Source organism: Chiloscyllium punctatum, chromosome 10, assembly GCF_047496795.1.
Source record: "Chiloscyllium punctatum isolate Juve2018m chromosome 10, sChiPun1.3, whole genome shotgun sequence".
Lineage (NCBI taxonomy): Eukaryota > Metazoa > Chordata > Chondrichthyes > Orectolobiformes > Hemiscylliidae > Chiloscyllium > Chiloscyllium punctatum.
Genome location: NC_092748.1, coordinates 63,005,019 through 63,030,552, shown reverse-complemented (window position 1 = coordinate 63,030,552; position 25,534 = coordinate 63,005,019). Strand labels below are relative to the sequence as shown.

Genomic DNA, 25,534 nt, shown 5'->3' with positions numbered 1-25,534 from the left:
ATAAATGATATTAGTGGATGTGCAGGTAAAACTTTGATGGATGTGGAAGGCTCCTTTAGGGCCTTGGATAGAGGTGAGGGAGGAGGTGTGGGCACAGGTTATACAGTTCCTGCGGTGGCAGGGGAAAGTGCCAGAATGGGAGGGTGGGCGGTAGGGGGGTGTGGACCTGACCAGGTAGTCACGGAGGGAATGGTCTTTGTGGATGGCGGAAAGGGGTGGGGAGGGAAATATATCCCTGGTGGTGGGGTCTTTTTGGAGGTGGCAGAAATGTCAGCGGATGATTTGGTTTATGCGAAGGTTTGTAGGGTGGAAGGTGAGCACCAGGGGCGTTCTGTCCTTGTTACGGTTGGAGGGGTGGGGTCTGAGGGCGGAGGTGCGGGATGTGGACGAGATGCGTTGGAGGGCATCTTTAACCACGTGGGAAGGGAAATTGCGGTCTCTAAAGAAGGAGGCCATCTGGTGTGTTCTGTGGTGGAACTGGTCCTCCTGGGAGCAGATACGGCGGAGGCGGAGAAATTGGGAATACGGGATGGCATTTTTGCAAGAGATAGGATGGGAAGAGGTGTAATCCAGGTAGCTATGGGAGTCGGTGGGTTTGTAAAAAATGTCAGTGTCAAGTCGGTCGTCACTAATGGAGATGGAGGGGTCCAGGAAGGGGAGCGAGGTGTCAGAGATGGTCCAGGTAAATTTAAGGTCAGGGTGGAATGTGTTGGTGAAGTTGATGAATTGCTCAACCTCCTCGCGGGAGCACGAGGTGGCGCCAATGCAGTCATCAATGTAGCGGAGGAAGAGGTGGGGAGTGGTGCCGGTGTAATTACGGAAGATCAACTGTTCTACATAGCCAACAAAGAGACAGGCATAGCTGGGGCCCATACGTGTGCCCATGGCTACGCCTTTGGTCTGGAGGAAGTGGGAGGATTCAAAGGAGAAATTGTTAAGGGTGAGGACCAGTTCGGCCAAACGAATGAGTGTGTCAGTGGAAGGGTACTGTCTGGGAGAGGAAAAAACGGAGGGCTTGGAGGCCCTGGTCATGGCGAATGGAGACCCAATGAACACAGTCCACCCAAACACAACAAACCCAAACAAGCAGACAAAATACGTCCAGAAATCCTAGCCACTCTCCCCTACATCAAAGATATCTCGGAAATGACTGCCAGACTACTCAGACTCCTTAGCATCATGGTAGCCCACAAACCAACTAACACACTAAAACAAATGCTAAGGAACTTGAAAGACCCTATACAGATAAACAAAATTAATGTCATTTACAAAATACCATGCAACGACTAACAAATACTACATTGGACAAACAGGCAGAAAACTAGCCACCAGGATACATGAACATCAACTAGCCACAAAAAGACATTACCCTCTCTCACAAGTATCCTTACATACAGATAAGGAAGGATACCACTTAAACTGGGACAACATATCCATCCTACGACAAGCCAAAAAGAGACATGCACGAGAATTTGTAGAAGCATGGCATTCCAACCGGAACTCTATCGTGCTATCGTAAGGACAGACTGACTGGCAGAGGGGGTGGGGTGGCCCTGTTGGTAAGGAATGATGTTCAGTCCCTTGCACGAGGGGACCTAGAATCAGGGGATGTAGAGTCAGTATGGATAGAGCTGAGAAATTCTAAGGGTAGAAAGACCCTAATGGGAGTTATCTACAGACCCCCAAACAGTAGCCTGATGTAGTGTGCAAGTTGAATAAGGAGCTGAAATTGGCCTGTCACAAAAATATTACTACAGTCGTTATGGGGGATTTCAACATGCAAGTAGATAGGGAGAATCAAAATGGTACTGGACCCCAAGAAAGGGAGTTTGTGGAGTGCCTCCGAGATGGATTCTTAGAACAGCTTGTGCTGGAACCTACCAGGGAGAAAGCAATTCTGGATCTGGTGTTGTGCAAAGATTCAGATTTGATCAGGGACCTTGAAGTAAAGGAGCAATTAGGAAGTAGTGACCAAAATACAATAAGCTTTAATCTGCAGTTTGAAAGGGAGAGGGTAGAATTGCAAGTGACAATATTTCAGTTGAATAAGGGGAACTATGGTGCTGTGAGGGAGGAGCTGGCCAAAGTTCAATGGTGCAATACCTCAGTAGGGATGGCAGTGGAACAACAATGGCAGGTATTTCTGGGTATAATGCAGAAGATGCAGGATCAGTTCATTCTAAAAAGGAAGAAAGATCCTAAGGCGAGGCAGGAGTGGTCATAGTTGACGAGGGAAGTTAAGGACCATATGTAGACAAAAGGGAAAAAGTATAACATAGCAAAGATGAGTGGGAAATCAGAGGACTGAGAAGCTTTTAAAGAACAACATAGGATAACTAAAAAGGAAATATGCAAAGAAAAAATAAGGTACGAAGGTTAACTGGCCAAAAATATAAAGGAGGATGGTAAAGGCTTTTTTAGGTATGTGAAAAGAAAAAAAATTGGTCAAGACTAAAATCAGGCCCTTGAAGACAGAAACAGGTGAACTTATTATGGGGAACAAAAATGGCAGAAGAGTTAAATTGGTACTTTAGATCGGTCTTCACTGGGAAAGACACGAGCAATCTCCCAGATATAATAGTGGCTGAAGGACCTGAACTGAAGGGAATTTATATTAGGCAGGAAACAGTGTTGGAGAGACTGTTAGGTCTGAAGGCTGCTAAGTCCCCGAGACCTGATGGTCTGCATCCCAGGATACTGAAGGAAGTGGCTCTAGAAACCATGGATGCATTGGTAATCATTTTCCAATGTTCTATAGATTCAGGATCAGTTCCTGCGGATCGGAGGGTGGCTAACGTTGTCCCACTTTTTAAGAAAGGAGAGAGAGAAAGCAGAGAATTATAGACCAGTTAGTCTGACCTCAGTGGTGGGAAAGATGCTGGAGTCAATTATAAAGGATGAAATTATGACACATCTGGATAGCAGTAACAGGATAGGTCAGAGTCAGCATGGATTTATGAAGTGGAAATCATGCTTGACTAATCTTCTGGAATTTTTTGAGGATGTAACTCTGAAGATGGACGAGGGAGATCCAGTGGATGTAGTATATCTGGACTTTCAAAAAGCCTTTGATAAAGTCCCACATAGGAGGTTAGTGAGCAAAATTAGGGCACATGGTATTAGGGGCAAAATACTGACATGGATTGAAAATTGGTTGGCTGACATGAAACAAAAGAGTAGTGATAAACGGCTCCCTTTCGGAATGGCAGGCGGTGAGATTAGATTCCTTACAGTGTAGGAACAGGCCCTTCGGCCCAACAAGTCCACACCGACCCTCTGAAGAGCAACCCACTCGAACCACTTAAAACTATGGGCAATTTCGCATGGCCAATTCACCTGGCTTGCACATCTTTGGACTGTGGGAGGAAACCGGAGCACCCAGAGGAAACCCACGAAGACACAGGCAGAATGTGCAAACTCCACACACAGTTGCCAGAGGATGGAATTGAACTTGGGGACCCTGGTGCGGTGAGGCAGCAGTGCTAACCACTGAACCACCATGCTGCCTCTTAACACAACATTGTGAACATTTCTGTTAATTACAAGCACAATTTTGTTAACCACTTTCTTTCAAAAATGGACTTCATCATCTGATTTGTGCCCATGCGTTAAATTCTTATGATGTGAAGTAAAACTGAGACCACAATGAAATGAACCCTAGGTGTTTCCATCCAAATAGCAAACTACCACTGTTGAGAGTGACAATACTAAATTTAAAGATCTTAGCAATGAAGTATACGCACAAATGTAGGCTGTTCTAAAATTGGATAAATTAAAAATAAGCTTTTTATCAGAGGAATATTTAATTCATATTAATCAATTACAAATGTTTAATAGCCATCAATATGAAAGGTTCCTGAAATATTTGAACTCAAATGCAATCTGCCCAGGTACTTGTAACAAGTATGGTATCAGTCAAACAAGCAACTGACTAGATATTAACCTGGCTAGACAACTGATACAAAGTTGAACACCATGAAGTTACCAAGGTACTGAAGGGAAAAACTGCCCCCTGCTGGTCTTGAAATTATTGCACATCACATGTCAAGTTAACATAACAATGTCAGCTGATTTAAGGAGCATACAACCTGTACGAAACATATGAACAAAACTAATGAAAGTAGCTGTTTATTGGCAGCAAAAGTGTACCAACCTTCTGGACTGTTACAGGTTATAACCACTGTTCATAATATTTTACACCAGACAGGGAAGTGTTGGGGATCATTCTCTTCCCACTTATACTTCTTCCAGACCCATCTTGCATTTATTACTAATCCCATTTCAGGATTAAATTCTACTCACCGCCCTTCAGCCTACCTGACCAGCCTGCCAACTACTGAGCTTTAGTTCTAGGAGGCCTTGAACTACAGAATATTACCACTGCACTACAAAAACCATACCCTGTAGCTCAGAAACTGAGCCGAATTAGCTCTTTAGTGGTATGCTTGAAAAGCCGTTCATAATTTCCTGTGCGCTGTTGAGCTAATCAAAAAAGGTGATTTGGTTGAATACACCTGCTACATTTTTCACCAAATATATTAACATGCAGAGTGCACTAAGAGCCTTACAATTTTAGTCCACATTTGGAATGGCATCAACAAACAAGTTGGAGTTTTGATAGGCTGATGTTATAATTTCTTGAACCCTGACTTTTTTTCCTGCACATCAAATAAACTGATAGAAAAATTCCAGTAACTTTGTTATCTCAATGCACATGACATCCTAGTGCTTTTTGAAGCTATTTTCCACTCTTGCCATTGGCAAACACATGAGAATACATAACACATTCTCTTCCCAAGCCCTTCAGAGAAGCATTGAAACATTGCATTTTGCTCAACAAATACAAACATTGAGCACACAATCAAATTGCTCAAAATATGCTTCAATTTCTCAACTGGCCTGGCAGAACTGATATGTGCCAGAGTGTCAAGGATTGTTGTTGTTTGTTATGTTTCTCAAATAGGGTACTGCAAAAGGAAAAAATTGACAATCAAGGACACAGAGTCACTGTGAACCACTTCAGATGAGGATGACCAGGAGAAATATGAAGAAGTCACATAACTTGCTGCAGCTCTACTAGATGCCAGAACTCTGAGAAAGCGAGGACTGCAGATGCTGGAGATCAGAGTCGAGAGTGTGTCGAAAGCACAGCCAGTCAGGCAGCATCCAAGGAGCAGGAGAATAGACATTTTGGGTATGGCTTATGCCCGAAACTTCAATTCTCCTGCTCCTCAGATGCTCCAGGGCTGTCAGGAACTATTTCGTGTTCAATCATTTTGATAAGTCATGAAAATCGAATGCACTGCACCACTCCCTGCCCAAGGATATCAGCTTTGCTCTGATACTCAAATCAAATGAGGCATCATGAGTACTCTGTCTGCTCCTTATCACATTATCAAGACTATACTTGAACAAGCAGCACATCAATTTTGCAATTGGCAGAGACCTCAGCTAATCTGCTTGACAAAGTGTTTTAAGGAGAGGCCAACAGATCGTGCACATGCTGTCTTTTCACATTTCCTGCTATAGGTTCTGATATATTCTCATTACCATCAAATAAATACTGATGTTCAATTCACTGGCACATTGTTGTCCACACAGGTGAGATGCCACTCAGTTCCTTTTGAGCAGCAAGGAATGCTAAACATGAAGTGTAACAGCACAATCCCAACAAGTGCATAATGCACACAGTAGCAATGATGTCAATTACATTCACTGTAATATCTACACATGTATCCCATAACAATGTCTTAGCACCCATGTCACCATTGTGCCTTCAGTGGCTGATTTTTCTTTAATGACTATTATGGCATTTTGTGACCTCAGTACAAGGTTTCAACTTTGTTACAGTTCAGCCCAACCTGTTTTTTTCAAGAGTTAACTGCAATATGAACAAATAATTGATTTAAATAACCTCTTCTCATATCCCTATACTACATATCCTCCATATTGACCTATTCAATCAAACTGTTACTGTTAATAATTTCCACTTCAACAAACGTGTGTACAGAATATAGCAGGTAGAATATAGCAACTGCAGTTCCTTATCGGTCACATTGATTACATTCTCAAGACAAGTCCAGCTTGGAAGAGCCTTTTGAAATCCATGCTGGCTACTTCATTACGGCTTCATCCAGATATGCATTTTCATTGTCAAAACAGCTTTTTGAAAAATCTACAATTTATGGGATTGCCTTTATTGCTCCATTGCGGTTTCAGTAACTTCTGTGGCTTCAGTAAAGTATCACCTTTCAGAATGTGTAAACTGTTTTAATAAATATTTCACAAAGTACACAGGTTCTTTCCATTTCAAAGACCAGTTTATGACCATGAATGCAAGCATTTTAAAAATGCTATTACTGGGAGCTCATTATTATGTCATTAATTAAAAGGGAGCAAAAAAAAAGTGCAGGCCCATTTGCAAGCAGGATGACATTCTTGAACCCAAAATGAAACTGTCACAAACAGAAATTTTGTACGAGAAAAAACAATAATGCTTTTATAGCCCGCAGTACATCCCATTAATCGAATAGGCTTGCGATTATTAAACCCAAAACTTGTTCTTTTAATTTCTCCAATAAAAGGAGTACTTTTTCCACAGCATAATCTCCAGAATTAAGATCTTCGAAGGAGTGATTGCAGATCTTTGTTCCCATCACAGCAAACATTTGTATGAAGCAATACCCAATGTAACTAAAATAATGCTTGTTGTGGTTGGGATGAACATTTCAGGGGAAGAATAAGCACAGGACAAATCCAATGATTAAAATGTTTGAGAGATACTCATTGGTGCAGATGCATAAATTTCAAGAAACAGGAGTAAAACTTGATATGGCTGCTGACAAAATACAGACTCAAGTTATTAAACAAAATAATCAGAAGTACTACAGTAATTGGCCTAACCAATGCTGACATTCCACTTGAAAACAAATTAAGAACAAAGTAACTAAATTAGAGATGCCATGCCAGGCATAATGGGGATACTTGTGGACTCCACTGTAATTCATAGTGACTACATCTGTAGATGGTGTTGGTTGCTTGAGGAAGTGTGCATGGTCGGGTGGGAATAGTTTCCTAGACACTGTTTCAGGAGGCACCCCTTACATTAACTAAGATTCACAAATTTGGGAATGCCCAAGGACAGGAAGGTGTGACTATGAACAAGGTAGGTAGAAAGATAGTGTCAAAGAAGCCTCAACCCTTGAGCTTGGTCTAACAGGTTTGAGATTCTTGCTCCCTGTGTGGGTGAATGAAGGCTGTAGGGAGGATGAGCAAACTGACCATAGCACTGTGACACAGGGAGCCATTCAAAGGGTTGGGGGTGGGAGGTGGGGAGGGTTAGCAAAATAAAAAATATATTGTAATTGGACATAGCATAGTCAGGAGAATAGACACTGTTCCCTATAGCCAAAATCAAGAGTCGCAAAAGCTGTTTTGCTTGCCTGGTGCCCAGATTCAGGAGATGGCATCTGGGTTTCAGAGAAACATGGAGCTGGAGGAAAAAAGATCCACTTGTCATGGCCTGGTGTGGGGCGGATGGAGGGATTCAGCTGTGTAGAAAATTATGGAAAAGTTAAGGGAAGGCAGTGGTTATTAAAGTTTCCACAAGTAATAGAAGGGGACAGCTATATGAAGGGGACAGTTATGAGAAGAGAAGAGGGACAGTCAACACAAGACAGAATGTTGTACTTAAATGCATGCAGTATGGGAAACAAGGTAAATGAACTTGTAGCAGATTGAAATTGACAGGTACAATGATGTGAGCATCAGAGAGATGTGGCTTTATTCTAAACTGGGCACTGAATATCCAAGGATACACATTCTATCGAAAGAACATGCAGATGGGAAAGGGGGTGGGATTGTCTTGTTAGTAAGAAATGAAATTAAAATTATAGGCAGAAGTAATATAGAGTAGGAAGAAATAGAATCTGTGGGGACAGAATGGGGGACCACAAAGGTAAAAAGACTCTGATGGGAGTTGTGTACAGATGTCCCAACAGTGGTCAGGATGTGGGGAAGAAAATAAATCAGGATTTTAAGAAAGTCACTATTACAATAAGCAATCATTGGGTCTTCAATACACAGGTGGACTAAGAAAATCAGCTTGGAAGCAGATCTTAAGAAATTTGTGGATTGTCTACAGGACGATTTTTTTTGGAGCAGCTTGTGGTACTTGGAAACAGGCAATGCTGGATTTGGTGATGTGTAATGAGGTAGACTTGATTAGCAAGCTTAATGTGAAGGAGAAAGTTCTGAAGGTGGATAAATCACACAGACCAGATGGACTGGTCATATATGGTTACATATGATTATGACCAGTAGTTCTACAGCAGAAAACAGAAGCATTGGTTGTGATCTTCTAAAGAATCACTGAAGTCAGAGAGGGTCCCAGAAGACTGGAAAATGGCTAAAGTAACATCCCTGGTTTAGGAAGGGAGGGACGCAGAAGACAGGAAACTATAGGTCAGTTAGCCTGGCCTTGGGCATTGGTAAGATTTTAAAGTCCATTACTAATGATGAGAATACATGGAACTTGGAAGTGTATCATAAAATAGGTCTGAGTCAGCATGGTTTCAAAAGGAGGTCATGCTTGACAAAACTGTCAGAATTCCTTGGAGCAGAGGCTGAGGAGCGATCCTATAGAGGTCTATAAGATCATGAGGGGCATAGAGAGAGTGAATAGCTGAAGTTGTTTTCCCAGGGTAGGGCAGCCCAAAACTAGAGGGCATAGGTTTAAGGCGAGAGGGGAAAGATTTAAAAGGAACCAGAGGGCAACCTTTTACACAGAGGGTGGCGTGTGTATGGAACAAGCTGTTAGAGGTGATGGTGGAGGCTGGTACATTTTAAGTGTTGAAATTGTATCTGGATGGGTACATGAATAGGTATAGGTTCAGACAAATATTTGCCAAATGCTGGCAGATGGAAGTGGATCAGTTTAGGATATCTGTTCGGCGTGGATCAGTTGGATTAAAGGGTCTGTTTCTATGCTGTGTAACCGATTCTGAGATAATGAGCAAGTTTGATAAAAGGTAGCTATGTATTTGGATTTCCAGAAGGCCTTTGGCAAGGTGCCATCTAGGAAGCTGCTGAATAAGCCCATGTTAGGGTAACATATTGACAGGATCAAGGATTGGCTGATTGGCAGAAGGCAGACAGAAGGGATAAATGGGATTTTTCTCAGGATGGAAGCCAGTGACTAGTGAGATTCCACAGTTGGGAACACAACTATTCATGTTATGCATTAATGATCTGGATGAAGGAACTGGGGGCGTTATTGCTAGGTTTGCTGATGACACAAAGCTAGGTAGAGGAACAGGCAGTGTTGAGGAAGTAATGAGGCTGCAGGACTTGGTCAGGCTAGGAGAGTGGGCAAAGAAGTGGCAGACGGTATACAACGTGGGAAGGTGTCAGGTTATGAGCTTTGGTAGGAATAGCAGCCGGACTACTTTCCAAATAGGAAAGGCTTTCAAAATCTGAAAAACAAAGGGACTTGAGAATTCTATTCGGTATCCTCTTAAAGTAAACATGCAGGTAGATAGAAGACAAATGATATGTTAGTACTCCCTTCAAAAGGGCTAGAATACAACAACAGGAATGTACTGCTGAGGCTGTTTCAGAATATTTAGCAGATTGGGCCCCATAACTAAGGGGAGGATGTGCTGGTTAGAGTGGGTCCAGAGATGCTGGAGACAATTGAAAAGGCTTATCATATGAGGAGTGGTTGAAGACTCTGCACTCAATGGAGTTTAGAAGGATGGGAAGGATCTGACTGAAACTTGCAGAATAATGAGGGGCCTGGATAGAGTGGATGTGGAGAAGATGTTTTTACTACTAAGAGAGACTAGGACCCAAAGGGATAGCCTCAGAACGAAGGGACTAAGATGAGGAGGAATTTCTTTAGCCAGAAGAATTTTGGAACTCGTTGCCAGAGAGGGCTGTGGAGACCACTGGCTGTCTTTGAGACAAAGATAGATAGGTTCTTGATTAGTAAGAACATAACAGGGTTAAGGGGAGAAGGTAAGAGAATGGGGTTGAGAAACATATCAGCCACAATGGAATGGTGGAACAGACACGATGGCCAGAACAGCCTAATTCTGCTCTAGTGTCCTATTGGTCTTGAAGAGGCATAGAAAACCAATGCAGATAAGATTTATAAAAATTGCAGATTTGCAAAGATTTATATTGGAAAATAAGGTTTGAGGCAATCAGATTGAAGCAAGACAGAGATTTTGATCAGGCAGATCTAATTTAATTGGTTGACAAGTTAAAAATAAACAGACAAATATTTAAGAACACCAAAACAACAAACTGGGGCCAGCACAGGAGGTGGTAATAGTTTTTCTTTCAAAAAAAAACCAAGCAAATGCAGGTGGATATTTGGCTCCAGAATGTTCTTTCATAAAGGATCCTGGAAGCAGAACCTACAAGTACTGTTTAGGTCATATTTCAAATGAAAATGAGAATAAGCTTGGCTCTCCAGGTGGAGCTTGTCTGCATTTGAGCAAAAAACAATGTATGCCCTTGGCACACAATGGTAAGTTCACTTGTTATTCAACTGTTCTAATTTTGAAGCTGCACACATAACTTGGAACAAAGTAATTTTTATTTGCTTTCCGTCAACAGAAATTGGAAACAAACTACTGTGCAGCATTGACTGCAGATTTTTCAAAAATTCTCAAATGCCCCTCACATTACAGAATTTAAGGAATTATTTCACTCATGTAACATCTATCTCTCCACTTGTTTCCTCCACATCTCTAACTTAATGCTCTGATCGTATGAAATGTAGTGCATATTACTACTATGATGTATTCATTCATTTAACTGTAGTGAGTCTTTCAGTATCACAATGATTATTTTTTAATGGACCTGGTATTATCTTTACTCAAAGAATTGGACATATCTTGTGCCAGAGATCGACAAACCAAGATGAACAAAAGTTTAAATATTAACTAAGATATACATTCAGCGTACTTTTCTCTGTGAGAGTTGATAATTCTACAGAAAGTGCCCATTGCATTTTCTGATCTGTTCAAGTAATAGATTCAAAATATATGTTGATAGGAAGAAGAGTCATATTGAACTGAAACGTTAACAGTTTTTCTCTCCATGCATGCTCCCAGACTTGCTGAGTTCCTTCAACACTTTTTTATAAATTTCAAAGTTTCCAATATCTGCAGTATTTTGATTTTATTTGAGAACTAAACAACTTGTTGTTTCAGAGTCAGCAATCAGGATACTGGAACCTGAAAATCGAATCACTTAATATTTGACTGATTCCTTGCATCAGTCATGGATCCCCAAGTTTCCCTACAGTATCACATTTCAAACATCTGACATTGAATTCACAAAATGCACTTTAGAAAGGACAAGCTTTTGCAACAAACAGAATCATGCTTAGCAACAGAAATAAAAGGAATCAAGGGAAGTCATTCAGAAAATCCTAGGTAGCTGATCCCAGACAACTGAAAGTTCAAAGACTAAAGATAGAATGAAGGGAAGGAGGACGTCAATAAAGCATACAGTTTGGCATGCACATACAGCTATTCTTGAGGTCAGAATAAGTCAAGGATAAAGATTTGTAAACATTGACAAGGGCTTTCAATTCAAAATTTGGGGGCGAAGTGGCCAATTGCAAGCAGTAAGGACGATATTTGTGACTGAGAATGAGGATTCGACTTTGAAAAGAAAGGTCCAGAGTAGCTTGCAAATAGAGGATTCAGCCTGGAAATGGTGAACTCACGAGTGCGAAGTAGGTTAGGAAAACAAGGCAGAGCGTAATACCCATACCAGAGATGCTCACAGTCTCGATAGTAAACTGTGAACGTGAAATGCTGTGCTCAGGATCAAACAAGACATCAACCTAATTCAATAAACACACGTGTACAAGAAACAAACGCAATGTCAGAGAAGATTCTGATTCATCCTGCAATATCACCAGGGTTTTCGCATCTCCGATTACGTTCTGCCTCCAGTTGTCCTCAACTTTACACATCGTTTACGTCTGCTACGTTTTACCCACAAGAAAATATAGAGCTCGGTTTGGTACTAGAAACCAGAATTTACCTAAATCGAGCAGGCGACAGGGGCGTCGGTGGAAACATTCCGGGTTCAAATGAATCAAAATACGTCAATGTCCACGAGAAACTGCAACACGACAAACCAGCCGTCAAAGCCAAAACTAACGAACTCCAAAGGCCTGAAAAAAAAACTCAGTTTTTAAAAGTGACATAAACACGGGCGGCATATTTAAAACGAACGGCAACTTCAGAAGATACATTACCTAAAATGCCAGTCTTAACGCCGTCCTCACTGTTTTCTCTGTCCCAGCGTAAATCTGCAACCACAATTCAGGTCATTTTAAATGAAAGTTGAACGGTTAGCAAAGGTGCAAAAGTTTCCCCAAGAGCCAACTGAAGAGCCACCAAGTTACCTTTGAAGATTAAGTACATGACCGCGAGAAGAAAGGCAATGAACGATATCACAACGATACAACACAGCATTGAGCAGAGCCGGGCCGGCCACTTCTTACTCCGGGGGTTACTGTAGACGGTGGGAGACAGTAACCGGCTTGGCCTCGTGCTGTGACTCTGCAGGGCCACGGCCTCCTTCGCCGAGTCTGTTTGTGAACGAACGCCAGGCGTCTCGGCGCCTCCCGGCGCACACACCGTCAGCTCCCCTCCATCTGACCAGAGGCCGGCGGGCGTCGAGAACATCCCGTCCCGCGGCATCTATTATCGCCCGAACTACCAGCAGGGAGCAGCGGATCCCTCTCGCACATAAACGGGACAAATACTGCCGCCGACGGCCGGAATCGCTTTCCCGCCTCCCTCTCTCTCTACAACTCTCTGTCCAACCAACCGAAAGGTGAAAAAGTCCCACCTCCATGCTTTTGCTTTTATCCAATCAGGATACGAGCTCCAGGAGGGCGGGGAGAGGTGTGTCCAGTTTACGGCATATGGTTGGTGAGGCGTATTGTCACTCTGTGAAAAGGGTGGGAATGAATGGCGGTCCTCGTGTCTGATAGGTAAATATTGCTGTCACTCAGGCTGATGGGCGGAAGAACCACTCTACAGTATCTGATTGGCTAATTGTCTGTCATTCTGCGTGAAGAGGTGGGACGAACTGTTCTATTGTCTGGTGAATGGCGCTGTCATCCAGTACGAAGGAGTGGAGATGAATTATATCCATCATTTGATTAGTTAACGGCGCGGTCACCGAGTGCGAGGGCGGGGTTACACAATTCTCTGCGTCCGATAGGTGAAGAGGGCTATCACTCAGTGCGTGCGTTCGACGGGCCTATCACCTTTGACCCTTGCCCCTTTGCTGGGCTGAGCCAGTCGGATCGCGTGCCGCTGTTACTGCGGGTCGTGTGGGCCGCGCCGGAGCGGATCGGAGACGAGAAACATGGTGAGTGCGGGAACAGCAGCGAACTGAGACGCCCTTTTATTGCTGTCGAGTTCGTGGTGAGAGAGGTTCGCCTTTCCCGAGCCCTGCCTCCATGACGGGGCGGGGATGGCTGCCGCCACCGGCGACCGGGCTTCCTCTCTGTGACTGGGCCGCACAGCGACCTCTGCAAGATGGGCGCGTGTTGTGAGAGGCGGCTGGATGATGGCCTGATGGATGGCTGGATGGTTGGTTGGTTGGTTGGTTGGTTGGAGGGCGGGCGGGGCGTTTGGAAACCGTGGAGGAACCTCACCGATCACACGGTGTGTCCAATTCTCTTGGCGGAACCGGTGGTGGCGCGGTGCTTCCGAGTTTAAAAAGCATCAAAGTGTTTCCGTGCAATTATGAATGAATGGACGGATCGGCTGGGAGGATGAAAGTTGGAATTGGTTTACATTGATCAGGGTTGCACTGTTGTACAGAAATTTAGAATCTGTTCTCAGCCGTCTGTCGTGCATTAAATGAAAATACATACGTTAACAACATGGCGTGCCCCACCATTCCCTCAAAGTGACTAAAAGAAGCCAGGTGATATTAGATTCGTGCAAAAGGAAAATGTGTTATCATACTATCCCGATTGCTCAGTGGTAAATTCTGATTAAACATATTTAAAATTAATTTGTTGAAAATGTAGTAATGAATCTACTGGCAACATGAAATGAATGGAAATTTCCGATATGGTTTTATTGAGTTTACTGTTGCAAAATAATTTTCATGCATACTCCAACTTATTGTATTGCACTGAACAAACATATAATTAGGACGTACATTTGCGTGAATCATACAATTGGAGATAAATGTGCAGCTAGATATATTGCATACACATGAATGAATGTTTATAATATATATTGCCAACCCACTTATTTTGCCCAGTCATTGGCATCTGCTTTCTCAACTGCCTGGGCTCAGTGCTTTGGAATTTCTTCTGTTTGCTTTTTCACCTCTTACTGCCTTAGATCGTAGAATCATAGCACTTCATAGAATTCCTACAATGTGGAAGCAGGTCATTTGGCCTACTGAGTCAACACTGATCCTTTGAAGAACATCCTATCCAGACCCATCCCCCTACCCTGTAACTCTGCATTCACCATGGCTAATCCACATAGCCCACATATTCTTGGATAGTATGGGCAATTTAGCATTGCCAATCCACCTGCACATTTTAGGATTATGGAAGAAAATTGGACCATGTGTGGCAACCCATGTAGTCACTGGGGAGAATGTGTAAATTACATGCTTGCCTGAGGGTGGAATTGAACCCTGGTCTCTGGCACTGTGAGGCAACAATGCTAATCACTGAGCCACTTTACCACCCTTGTTTTCAAAACCCAACTGTTTGATCTCTGGTCCTAGCATCTACCTTTGGCTTGATGTTCATTTTTGTCTGATAAGCTTGCTCTTGTGGCTTTAGGGTTGCTTGCTATATTACATGTGCTACATAAAATCAAGGTCCTGTAATATTGCTACTTGAGCATTTATATGTTTATATTAATCAGTCCAATGAAACAACCAGATCTGTTAAGATAGTGCACTGCATGGAGAAATATTGGGCAATGTCATTTTTAAAAAAAGTATAAATGAACATACGAACAAGTTGTGTTCGTATGTGCATTTATGCTGTATCTCTCTTAAAGTGACACAGAACAGGAAGGTTATTTAACTGAACATCCATCCAAGATAGATCTAAAATTTCCTCATTGCAACATGCAATTCATTCTTAAATAGTATTCTGGTTTTGATATCTTGACAAAGTGGTTGGAGGTAGTTCAATGTTTTATAAAAAGAAGTCATCCACGTAATGAATGACCTAAATTGGTGCTTTGCTAATTTCCACCCATCACACTTATAGCCTTGTGACAACAGGAGGCTCTTTGCTCCAAGTTGTAAATGAGTGATTTAATTTAGTGTAATATTCAAAATTTGCTTGATATATCTTGGATTCAACTGTAAGATCATCTGATATAATCAACTTGTGTTGAGCTCCTGATTCCAACTCATTGTTTCAGATTGTAAACAATAGTGGTCACAGCGCTACTTCCTGGGGCAAAAATACTCAGTATTGCCCCATTCACTGGTGCAATGTCTCTCTAACAAGTATCTGTTTTCTATCAATTACTCACTTGCAGTCCATATTCATAATTTGCCATTTAACTGTGGATAAATATCTTTTGTTGGGATTTCCTCATGCTACGTGAAATATATATATATTATATATATATAATAAATTTGTAAAGCTGACTACTTAGAATTCTGCTTCCTTATAGATATCAAGAAACCAGACAAGTGCTCTCTGCAATATCAGTCTGAGCTAATACAAAAGCAAATGCCACAGGTAGTTAAAATCTGAAATAAAAACAGAAAATGCTGGAAATACTGTGTAAATCTGACAGCATTTTTGGAGAGGTTGAGATTAATGCCATCAAAGTTGGTTTTGGATTTAGAGATTTGGGTTCTGATGAAAGATCATTAATCTGGACAACTGTTTCTTAAATTGTTACATATCTAATCATTCTATGGTCATTATGACACAGAAGGCAACCAGTTGGTTATTTGATTCTACGCTAGCCCTCAGTACAGCAATGCAATAAGTTCTATTGTGCCAATATTGCAATCTCTTCTCTGTAGACCTCTAAGTTCATTTTGAACTAGTGACAATGCAGTTTTGTTTTGAAATCATTCATCATCTCTGCTTTCCAAACTCTGGTATGTGGTGTCTTTCAGATAATTGTACCCTTCTGATGGGAGCAGTTTTTTTTTGTTTACTTTATTGTCATAGTCTCACACGTCTCTATCAAATCCCCCCTTTCTTTCCTTTATTCCAACGAGAACAATCCCAGCTTCTCCAACCTAACATTACAGATAAGATTTCTCATCCCTTGAACCATTGTGAATTCTCTCAACTTGCATCCTGCCTGAAGTTTGGTGACCAGAATTGGATGCAGTCTGATACGTGTGACTGAACTGGAGGTGGGGCAGCATGGTGGCACAGAGGTTAGCACTGTTGCCTCACAGCACCAGGGACCCAGGTTACATTCCAGCCTTGGGTGAATGTCTGTAGGGGTTTCCTCTAGGTGCTCTAGTTTCACCCCCATAGTCCAAAGATGTGATGGTTTAGATGAATCAGCCATGCTGAATTACCCATAGTGCCCAGGGATATGCAGGCTAGTTGGATTAGCTGCGGTAAATGCAGGGTTGCATGGATAGGGTGGCTCTGGGTGGGTGCTCTTCAGAGAGCTGATGTGGATCAATGGTCCAACTGGTCTGCTTCCACACTAGGGATTCCATGATTTATAAAGGTCCACGATTATGTGCCTGTTTCTCTTTATTTATTTATTCCAGTTGTTGAGTAAAAACATTGCATTTGTAACTCTGAAAGCCATTCTCACACTTAGGCTAATGTAGTTGGTGTAAACTACATTAGTTGTTTTTAGTTGTCATGATTGAGTATGGAGAACGCAACTAGTTTGTAATCACTTTATGGTTTCTTCATAATAAAAGTTAAAGCCGCAAAGATTTTCTGATTCTCCATCATTCTCCATCATTTGACATCTCTGATTAATGTAAAGATTTCAGTGGAAATGTTTGAAGAACAGCAGTGTCCTGGCCAATGTTCATTTCTTAAGCAACCAAACTATGAATATGATCATTCAAATTTGGCTATTAATTTGACATTGCTGTGGGCAAAATGGCTGCCATATTTTTCTACATTTAAACAGTAATTATGTTTCTCAAGTTATCAATTGATTACAAAGTACTTCGGGGTGTCTTGAAGAGCAGATGGTAGCACGTTTAGTCCCTCAGATTTGTTCCAGTATTTCATTGAATCTGCATTTCAGCTCATTTTCCTATCTTTGCTGCATATCCAGTTATAGCCTTATTTAATAGAAATCTATATCCAGTACTCAGTGCGCTAATTGTTATTGCATCCAAACTCTTTGAGGAGACTTTCAATTTTTATTGTATTCATGTGAAACCTGGCTAACTCAGCCCAAAATAGCCAAAGCCTCTGTTGTTTGGGATGGAGAATTCCAAGGATTCATAAACATTTGATATAGGAAAAAAAATGCTTCATCTCTGTCTTAAATAGGAATGCACTGATTTAGAAATGTTGACCCCACCCCCACAGTTATAGATTGCCCAAGATGGGAAAGCACCCCTTTCAAAATCTACCTTTTAGTATAGAGTCCTTTTAGAACCTTAAATGTTTTAACACCATCATTATGACTTCTGATCTCCAGCAGTTATATGTACAGCTTTAGAACATGGGTCTTCTTGTCCATTAATCACAAAATGTTAGGCTGATCCTAGAAGTAATTAAAAAGGCAAATGGAATGTTAGTGTTTTTTTGCAAGGGGGTTACGTGTGAAAGCAGAGTAGACTTAATATGACTAGGATGAGTCCATACTTGGAGAGCAGCAACAGTTTTGATTCCTTACTTGAGCCTAAATATTTTTTAAACCACCTGTTTGGGATTGTTGTTACACACTTGGGGAGCAGTTGGAACTTGAACATGAGCCTCCTGATTTAGAGGTAGCACTCTAAATCTCTACCACAAGATCCCTCTTGAGGGGTATACTTCGTGGAGACAGAGGAGATTTGCTAAGTTGATTCCTGATACTAGGGCTTCCTTATAATGATAGATTGACTAATAACGTGTTTTCTTTGCATTCAAGCCTCCTTACAAAGGTCTATTCTCTATTAGCACTTTTAATTATTTGGGCTCTTAAATTGCTGCTGCACCATGTTTATCAACATTCAGATAATATTGTGAGTTTTTTTTTGGATCCACAGTTATCTTGCAATAGGTAACAACACATTTTCATAGTTTTACCTGTTGTTTGACCAGTGACCTGGCTTGGTTCTTCCATAGTTAGCTTCACCTGGCAGGCTTTTTACTGTCTCTGCCAACTTGATGTGGTTTGGAAACGTTTTGATAAGTGTAAATGATTTTATAACATTTTGCCAGTTCATTGTTACTGTTTGACTTTTAGCCTGTCCAGAGTTGACTTTCAAATATGGGAGGTGATGGCCTAATGGTATTATTGCTAGGCTGTTAATCCAGAGACCCAGGTAATATCCTGGGGACCCAGGTTGGAATCACGCCATGGCAGATAGTAAATTTTGAACTCAGTAAAATCTGGAAGTAAGCATCTAACGATGACCATGAATCCACTGTCGATTTTTGGGAAAACCTGTCTGGCTCACTCATATCCTTTATGGGAGAAAACTGCCATCCTTACCTGATCTGATCTACATGTGACTCTAGACCCACAGCAATTTCGTTGACTCTTAACAATTCGGGATGGGATAGGCAATAAATGCTGGCCTGGCCAGTGACGCCCTCATCCTGTGAATCTTTGAAGACATGTTGCCAATAACTTCTCCTGAACATTTGGAGTTTGTAGTCCTTATCATTTTGATAATCACTGCAATGCTTTTTAACTTTTATTGTCTTCAGCTAATCTATTTTTAACTCTGGTTCGGCTCACTGTCAGTATTTAACTTTTGGTCATCTTGGGTCCGTTATCCTTTACAATTTGGCTTTAATCAACATTAGTAGATGCAATGTTTGATTTTCTTTCAGGATATCTTAAGTGATTCTTATCTATTTAATTAGTTTGTTCACTTCTGTTTAACTTTCTCTTAATGATGCTCCAGTCTTCCTGAGCCTTTGAAGAATTTACTTAGATCTGGTGGGTTCCATTTCTTTTCATTTCTTGATTACTTTTCAGTGAAGTCCTTACAAAATTATTAATCTTCGGTTTTCTCTCTCCATGTAGTTGAGTTCGCATTTCAGATTGACAAATCCTCCTAAGGTCCTAATATATTGGTGAACTCTATCATTTATCACGGGTCTATTGCACTGGAGGCAATTGAATGTAGTTTCAGTAAATCTGGCAAGTTAATTTTGGACTTTCTGCTGCGTGGATGAGGGACATGCATTCTTTGGAATTGTTACCAAAGCAATTTAGTTGGTTTCCAAGTACACAAATTTTCATTGGGCAATTTGGCATTGGTTTGTGATCCCAACATTCGCCGAACAGAAGACTAGTTGAAAAGGCTTATTTTGATTAATTGAACTGCGTAATTAGAAAGTTATCAATTTTAGAATAATGTTTTGATTACTAGTGAGAGTTAAATGGAAATTAGTAAGCAGTTTTGCATACCTTAATTTTAGTAATGATGCATCTCAAAGCAAAGCAATTATTCTAATATAATGTACTGATATAAATTACAATATTGCACAAGTTTGGAAAGTTCTAATCTTTAGTCTGATGGCTATTTGTTTAGTGATAGAAGGTTTTTTTTAATCCATGTAAAATTATATATTCAATCTCCACCTAATTGTCAGTTTTAGTTTACAATGTTTTTCAGTGAAACAAAAAAAATTATTTAAGCTTTTTGAATATGCTATTTGATTTGACTATTGACAGTTGGTCAAAGTAAGTCATTGTTACTAGATCAAAAGTCGTGTTGTGTTTGTGTATTTTTATTTAAAACGTTTGTTGTTTTATACACATCAGAATACAGTACTTTGCAAAATAAACGTGTGTGTTTTATTAATGCCCAGAATACAGAAAAAATGCCAAGGTACTTTAGAGGCATAACATGAAATAAAAACACCCCAAAGAAGAAAAGATTAGGAGGGGTGACCAAAATCTTTTGGACTTAATACTATCCTAAAGATTGTTTCATTCTAGAAAGCTGGTTGGTGATGGGAAGAACTGAAGCCAACATTATATTCTTCATAATTTTATTTACAGCGTTTCTTATACCTCCTAATCCAACAACTCAGGTTTTATTTTGTGTCTGTTTTATATGAATGCCCACCAACTGTAAACATTAAACACAGTTAATACACAATTAACAAAGGAGGCGATGCAGAGTACATGATGAGTGATTGCAAGTCCAGGTGAAAGGTTTAACATTTTCCGAATTTTGGTGTTTTCCACTTTCTTGTATTGTTGCTGGTGACTATCCTGTGATCACATACCGAACAAGATCTTCAGTGGTTTGATTTTTCAGATGGCTAATTTAAATCTCCTGACAATTAAACAGATGAAACATTACACCACATCCTCAAACACAAACAGGTTTTCAATCTAGAGTTTGAAACATTTTAGCTCAATATCTGTTTATGATTGCTGGACTCCACTACTTCATTTGTGTACTGGTTGTTCTTTAATAGTCTAAGTCTCAGACTCGGTAATAGGACTGTAGTATTACGTCAAAGCAAAATACTCAGAGTGCTGGAAATCTGAAATAGAAACATAAAATGCTGGAAATCTGAAATAGCAACAGAAAATGCTTGAAATACTCATCAGGTAGCATTTGTGGCAAGAGAAACAATTGATGTTGAATCATAATGAGCACAGACAATATAAAATATCATGTTTAGATTGCTTTACATTGTTTCAGCAGTTGGATGCTTTGAAAGTGTCTTTTGTGATTCTGTTTTATACCCAAAACACAGGTTGACTGCAGTCCTCTTTGAGCCAGTCATTAGACTACCATTTTGGATTACAGTGGACATGTTACACAGTAAGCTAACTGCAGACTGATTGCAAGTTAAAATGCTCATTATTGTTAATGTGATGGCAATGTACCTATGGATCCAAACTGATATTATTGGACATAATGCAGTGAAACTGATTTTTATTTTTAAAGAGTTGCTGACATAATATGTAACTTATGGCTTAAAACTCATGCTATGTTGATTTATATTTGATATAAATGTGCATAATTGGTCTTGTTCTGTTTTATATTAGTCAACATCAGATACTTCAAATGGACCAGGACAACCAACATCTTTTGGAAATGCCCCTCCCATGATTCCACCACCATTTGTAAGTAATGATGCAAGGTGGTGTTAGCTGCAGGTCTTTTTTTGCCTTTTGTAATATTATTGATGAAATATATCAATGCCATTTTCTTAAGATGGGACCGCCTGGTATGCCTCCACCGTTTCCACCTATGGGCATGCCACCTATTGGCCAGAGACCACCAAATATGCCACCTTTGCCACCAGGTATGATGCCACCAATGATTCCTCCAATGGCCGGACCACCAATGGGACAGGTAACTTTTCTTATGGCATAATGAATCAACCTATGGTATGTTATCATTGGTCTACAAATTCAATCATTCATTTGGATCACGGCCTAAATATAAATCTTCCATTTCTTCTGTCTATTTTTTTATTTTGAAGATGCCTGGAATGATGCCTCCCATGATGACAGGAATGATGATGTCTCGTATGCCAACTGCTCCCATACAAGCAAGTGCACCTCCGGTAAAACATCTTTATTTTTGTGGTAATAAAACAGAGAATGCTGGAAATGCTCAGCATCTGTGCAGAGACAAACAAGACTTAATGTTTCAGGTTGATGATCTTTCGTTTATTTCAGATTTCCAGCACTGTAGTATTTTGCTTTTTTTATTTTTGCGGTGTTTGTTGATATCCTTTATAAATATTGGTAACAAAATGAGTGGTTATTTCTAGTCTCCGTTGAATTACTGTCACTTTCTTAGTTGTTTAACTTTTGAAGAACTCTAAAGCTACTCGTTATAGTGTTCTGTGGAATTGTCACCAACTGTAGTATGGCCGTAGATTCATCTGACTCTTTGCAAATGTTCTTTTGCAGAAACAGTACATCTTCAGGGTACGTTTTAAGTGAGCTCGAAAAGATTTGGAACCATTGTTGGCAGTAGGGATGCTTTGTGGCATTGTGAAAATGCTCTGAGTAAAAGCTTCCCGCTAATACCATTTCAGTACTCATACACCTATTATTTCAAGCTCTGCAGTTGAGTCCTGTAGAAATAGCGAATTCTGTTAATGACTGTACAGAAATTTGTGTTCACTTCCAATAAGTGAACCTCTTTTTGCATGGTTTGTGTACCATATGCGGCATAAACTGCATCTTTTATATTACATGTGGCATAATTTTGTTTTGAGAATTAATAATTAGAATAAATAAGTTGTAATGAAACAAGCATTGTTTTTTTAAAAAAAGTTTCCATTACAGCTTAGGAAGCAAACCTCTACAAAATATTCTTGCTAGTTCTTGTTAAGTAACTGATGATTTGTGGAAAATACTATCAACAGCACTTTAGATGACCTGTTGTTTCCTTTATTTCACCAGCAAAAACAAGCAAAGTCTTGGTGGTACCTAGCCAATATGTGTATACAGTTTTGTACAGTCTTCCCTTTAAAATATTTATTTGAAAGCTTTTGGTTTATTTTTCAACTCTAATCTCTGGAAATCCTAAGTTTTTATTTGACAATGGTCTGTTTTATTTGATGTGGCCTGCTACTATGAGCAAGCATCCTGTGCAAAGATATTTCTATACCTGCAAGAAGGGACTGTCCTCTCACTTTGTTTAGTGCACTGTCTCTTTCCTCTTCCCTGGTGAAAGTTTTATCCACCTGTTCCAACACATGGTATCCCCCACCTCCTCCTGCCATGCCTGTATTTCCACCAAGCAAGAGCTTTCTGTGATGTGATACCTGAAATTTATTCCATATATGCAAAAACTAGAGAACAGCTTCCAGCATTGCACTTCTTAGAAACAAATCAAAGCTTCTCTAGCAGTGATCACTTTTTCTTTGCTTCCCTTCCTTCTAACTCTTTGCAGTCATTCTCTTTTTTTCTTGTTTCTTTTACATTTAACTGTTGGTATTTCTGTTCCATTATATACCTCCTCTCCCATATCTATTTCTTTTTGGCATTGTCTGTAATGGAGTATTCTATGAACTGTTCATTATGGATTTATAATACATGTTTTCTTTGAAATTGTAAAGTTGTCATATAGTTAAAACACGTGTGATTGAAATTTAGGGAACAGCAACTGTAACTAGTTGGGTACTGTAAAAGATCATGCTTGAGCCTCAAGCATTTAAAATCCATATCAACGGCTTAAATAAGCCTACCCAGTATAATGTACCCAACTTGGATGATGCAAAGCTAACAGCAAAATAAGTTGTAAGCACACAGAGGCTGCAAAGGGAAATAGACTGGTTAAATGAGTAAGGAGGACAATATCACGTGGGATGATGCATTTATCCTCACTGGAATAAAAAATGAAAAAAGTTTCTACTTTTAATGGTGTGAGCTGGGAAATAATATGTGGGATCTGATTCTTCTGGCACATGAATTATTGTGCAGGTACAGCAGTATTTAACAAAGCAGAAGACGTGCAATGGATGTTAATATAAGACCTGGTATATGACTGCAAATGTAATAGATCCTTGATGACACCGCAACTGATGTTACTGTGTGCAGTTTTGGTCTCCTTCCTTAAGGAGGGATATACTTGACTTGGGTGAAAGAGTTTGATGAAAATTCACTAGAAATTTTCTAATCAGCCTGTTCAGAGATGTTATTGCACACCTCTTGAACTTCAGCCTCCTGGTTCTGAGGTAGGGATTCTACCACCACACTACAAGAGCCCTCTGAAAGTTTACTAGACCAATTTCTTGGGTGCGGGGCTTGTCCAGTCACAAGAGATGGAATACACTAGGTGCATACACCCTAGAATTTAAGAAGAGGATTTATCTTATTAAAGCACATGCTCTGATTTGATAGGATTGATGCTGGGATGATATTTCCCATTGACTGACTAGTCTAGAACTAGGTGTGAATGCCAGAATAAGGGGACAGCAATCTTGGACTGAAATAAGGTGGAATTTCGTTTCTCCAAAAGTTGCGAATCTTCGGAATTCTCTACTTCAAGAGGGCTGTAGAGGCTCGGTCAGTGGATATGTTCAATACCAAGATTGATAGATTTTTCGATTCTTAAGGATAAGAGGATAATGCAGACAGTTGGAGTTATGGTAGATCAGTATTGGCCTTTTGAGTGATGGAGCAGATTCAAAGGACTGGATGGCCTGCTTTTGCTCCTAATTCCTATGGTCATAATTCCTTTTTTTTTCCTTCAACAGCCAGGGGTTAGCACCACGGTGACAGAAGTAACATCAGGCAAGTGTGCTTACTTGAATATTTTCTTTGCTCATTTGAGTATTTTTTTAAAGAACAAAAAAATTGTCAAAAGATGGCATTTCATTTCCATAATGTTAGGTAGCTCCATGTTCGCATATTAACATTTATGCAGGATTTAAATAGAAATACAGCAACCTTTGTTTAAACAAGTGCACTCAATAAACCAGCAAAAATTACTTAGCTGAAATACTGCAAGTTTACTGTATTATTGTGATCTCTGATGTTCATGCAGTCAGTTGAGGGTACACACAAGAAGGTTCTATTTAAGGCAAAGTTGCATTATTATTGAAGTAATTTCTGCTTGAATTAAAGTACAACAGTGATTGTGTAATTTTTACATTGATTATGTGGACCTTTTGCTCAAATGGCCCATCCGGTCCCAAAGGTGCCAGTTAATAAAAGGTTTGCTGTATAGTAAGTATATTCTCAGGATAGATGTTCCCTATTTTCTGAGATATAAATCTCTTTTTTAAAAATCTATTCTAATAAGCAATTCGTTAGAGCTTTTTTGTTTTTAAAGGTACAAATCCTCACAATCTTTGCTAAAAATTTAAAGAACTTTAAATGTAACAAAGTACTGTTGTATTTTTTGTTAAGGAATTGGTATTATGTTCTAGTTGAGAACAGTTTTATAGCAGCATTGGAAAACAATACTGCTGTAATATTCTTCAGTGCAGGAGATGCGGAATGGAAGACCATTGAGATAATATTTTCAAAATATTTGATCTGAAAATGCTTTGTTTAGATGCATTGCTTCCTTCCACAACATAGTGTAAAATTGATCTTAAACAAGCCAATGTTTATTCTGATTTCTCATCACTTTTTTTTTTCCAGCATCCCCAGCCACTATAGTTCAGGTGAGTGGCTACGCATGGCTGCTGTTTTCCTGTAACCTTCTTTAAATTCCTTCTGCTTTTCCCAACCATTGTTTAGTTCATGAAAAAATGTTGCATTCTGTCAATACCAATTATTTTTTCTCATGTCATCTTTCACTTACCAAGATACCTGCGGTTTGATTAGTATAACTGTCGTAACGTAAAGGATTTCACTGTTCAATTCGAAATATGCTTTGGGAAAAGCAGTTAATT

General features: G+C 40.1%; 2 protein-coding genes across 8 annotated transcripts in view; one reads left to right on the top strand and one right to left on the bottom strand.

Moving 5' to 3' along the window:
- arl6ip6 (ADP-ribosylation factor-like 6 interacting protein 6) overlaps positions 1-12,849 on the bottom strand; it is a 28,928-nt gene extending 16,079 nt beyond the window's left edge. Inside the window, exons 1-3 of the mRNA XM_072579360.1 lie at positions 12,434-12,849; positions 12,284-12,337; positions 12,067-12,199 (exon numbers count right to left, since the gene is read on the bottom strand). Coding sequence (XP_072435461.1) covers positions 12,067-12,199; positions 12,284-12,337; positions 12,434-12,731 — 485 coding nt within the window. The 5' untranslated portion in view covers positions 12,732-12,849. The remainder of the gene's footprint in view (positions 1-12,066; positions 12,200-12,283; positions 12,338-12,433) is intronic.
- A 347-nt stretch (positions 12,850-13,196) lies between these two features.
- prpf40a (PRP40 pre-mRNA processing factor 40 homolog A) overlaps positions 13,197-25,534 on the top strand; it is a 63,869-nt gene continuing 51,531 nt past the window's right edge. Inside the window, exons 1-7 of one of the 7 annotated variants that reach the window (XM_072579354.1) lie at positions 13,203-13,410; positions 20,921-20,988; positions 21,216-21,293; positions 21,385-21,525; positions 21,656-21,739; positions 24,389-24,425; positions 25,281-25,303. In XM_072579354.1, the coding sequence (XP_072435455.1) occupies positions 21,276-21,293; positions 21,385-21,525; positions 21,656-21,739; positions 24,389-24,425; positions 25,281-25,303 (303 nt within the window). In that variant the 5' untranslated portion in view covers positions 13,203-13,410; positions 20,921-20,988; positions 21,216-21,275. Of the gene's footprint in view, positions 13,411-20,920; positions 20,989-21,215; positions 21,294-21,384; positions 21,526-21,655; positions 21,740-24,388; positions 24,426-25,280; positions 25,304-25,534 lie in introns of all 7 variants that reach the window. The other 6 variants (XM_072579357.1, XM_072579352.1, XM_072579355.1 and 3 more) reach the window with 6 other exon arrangements.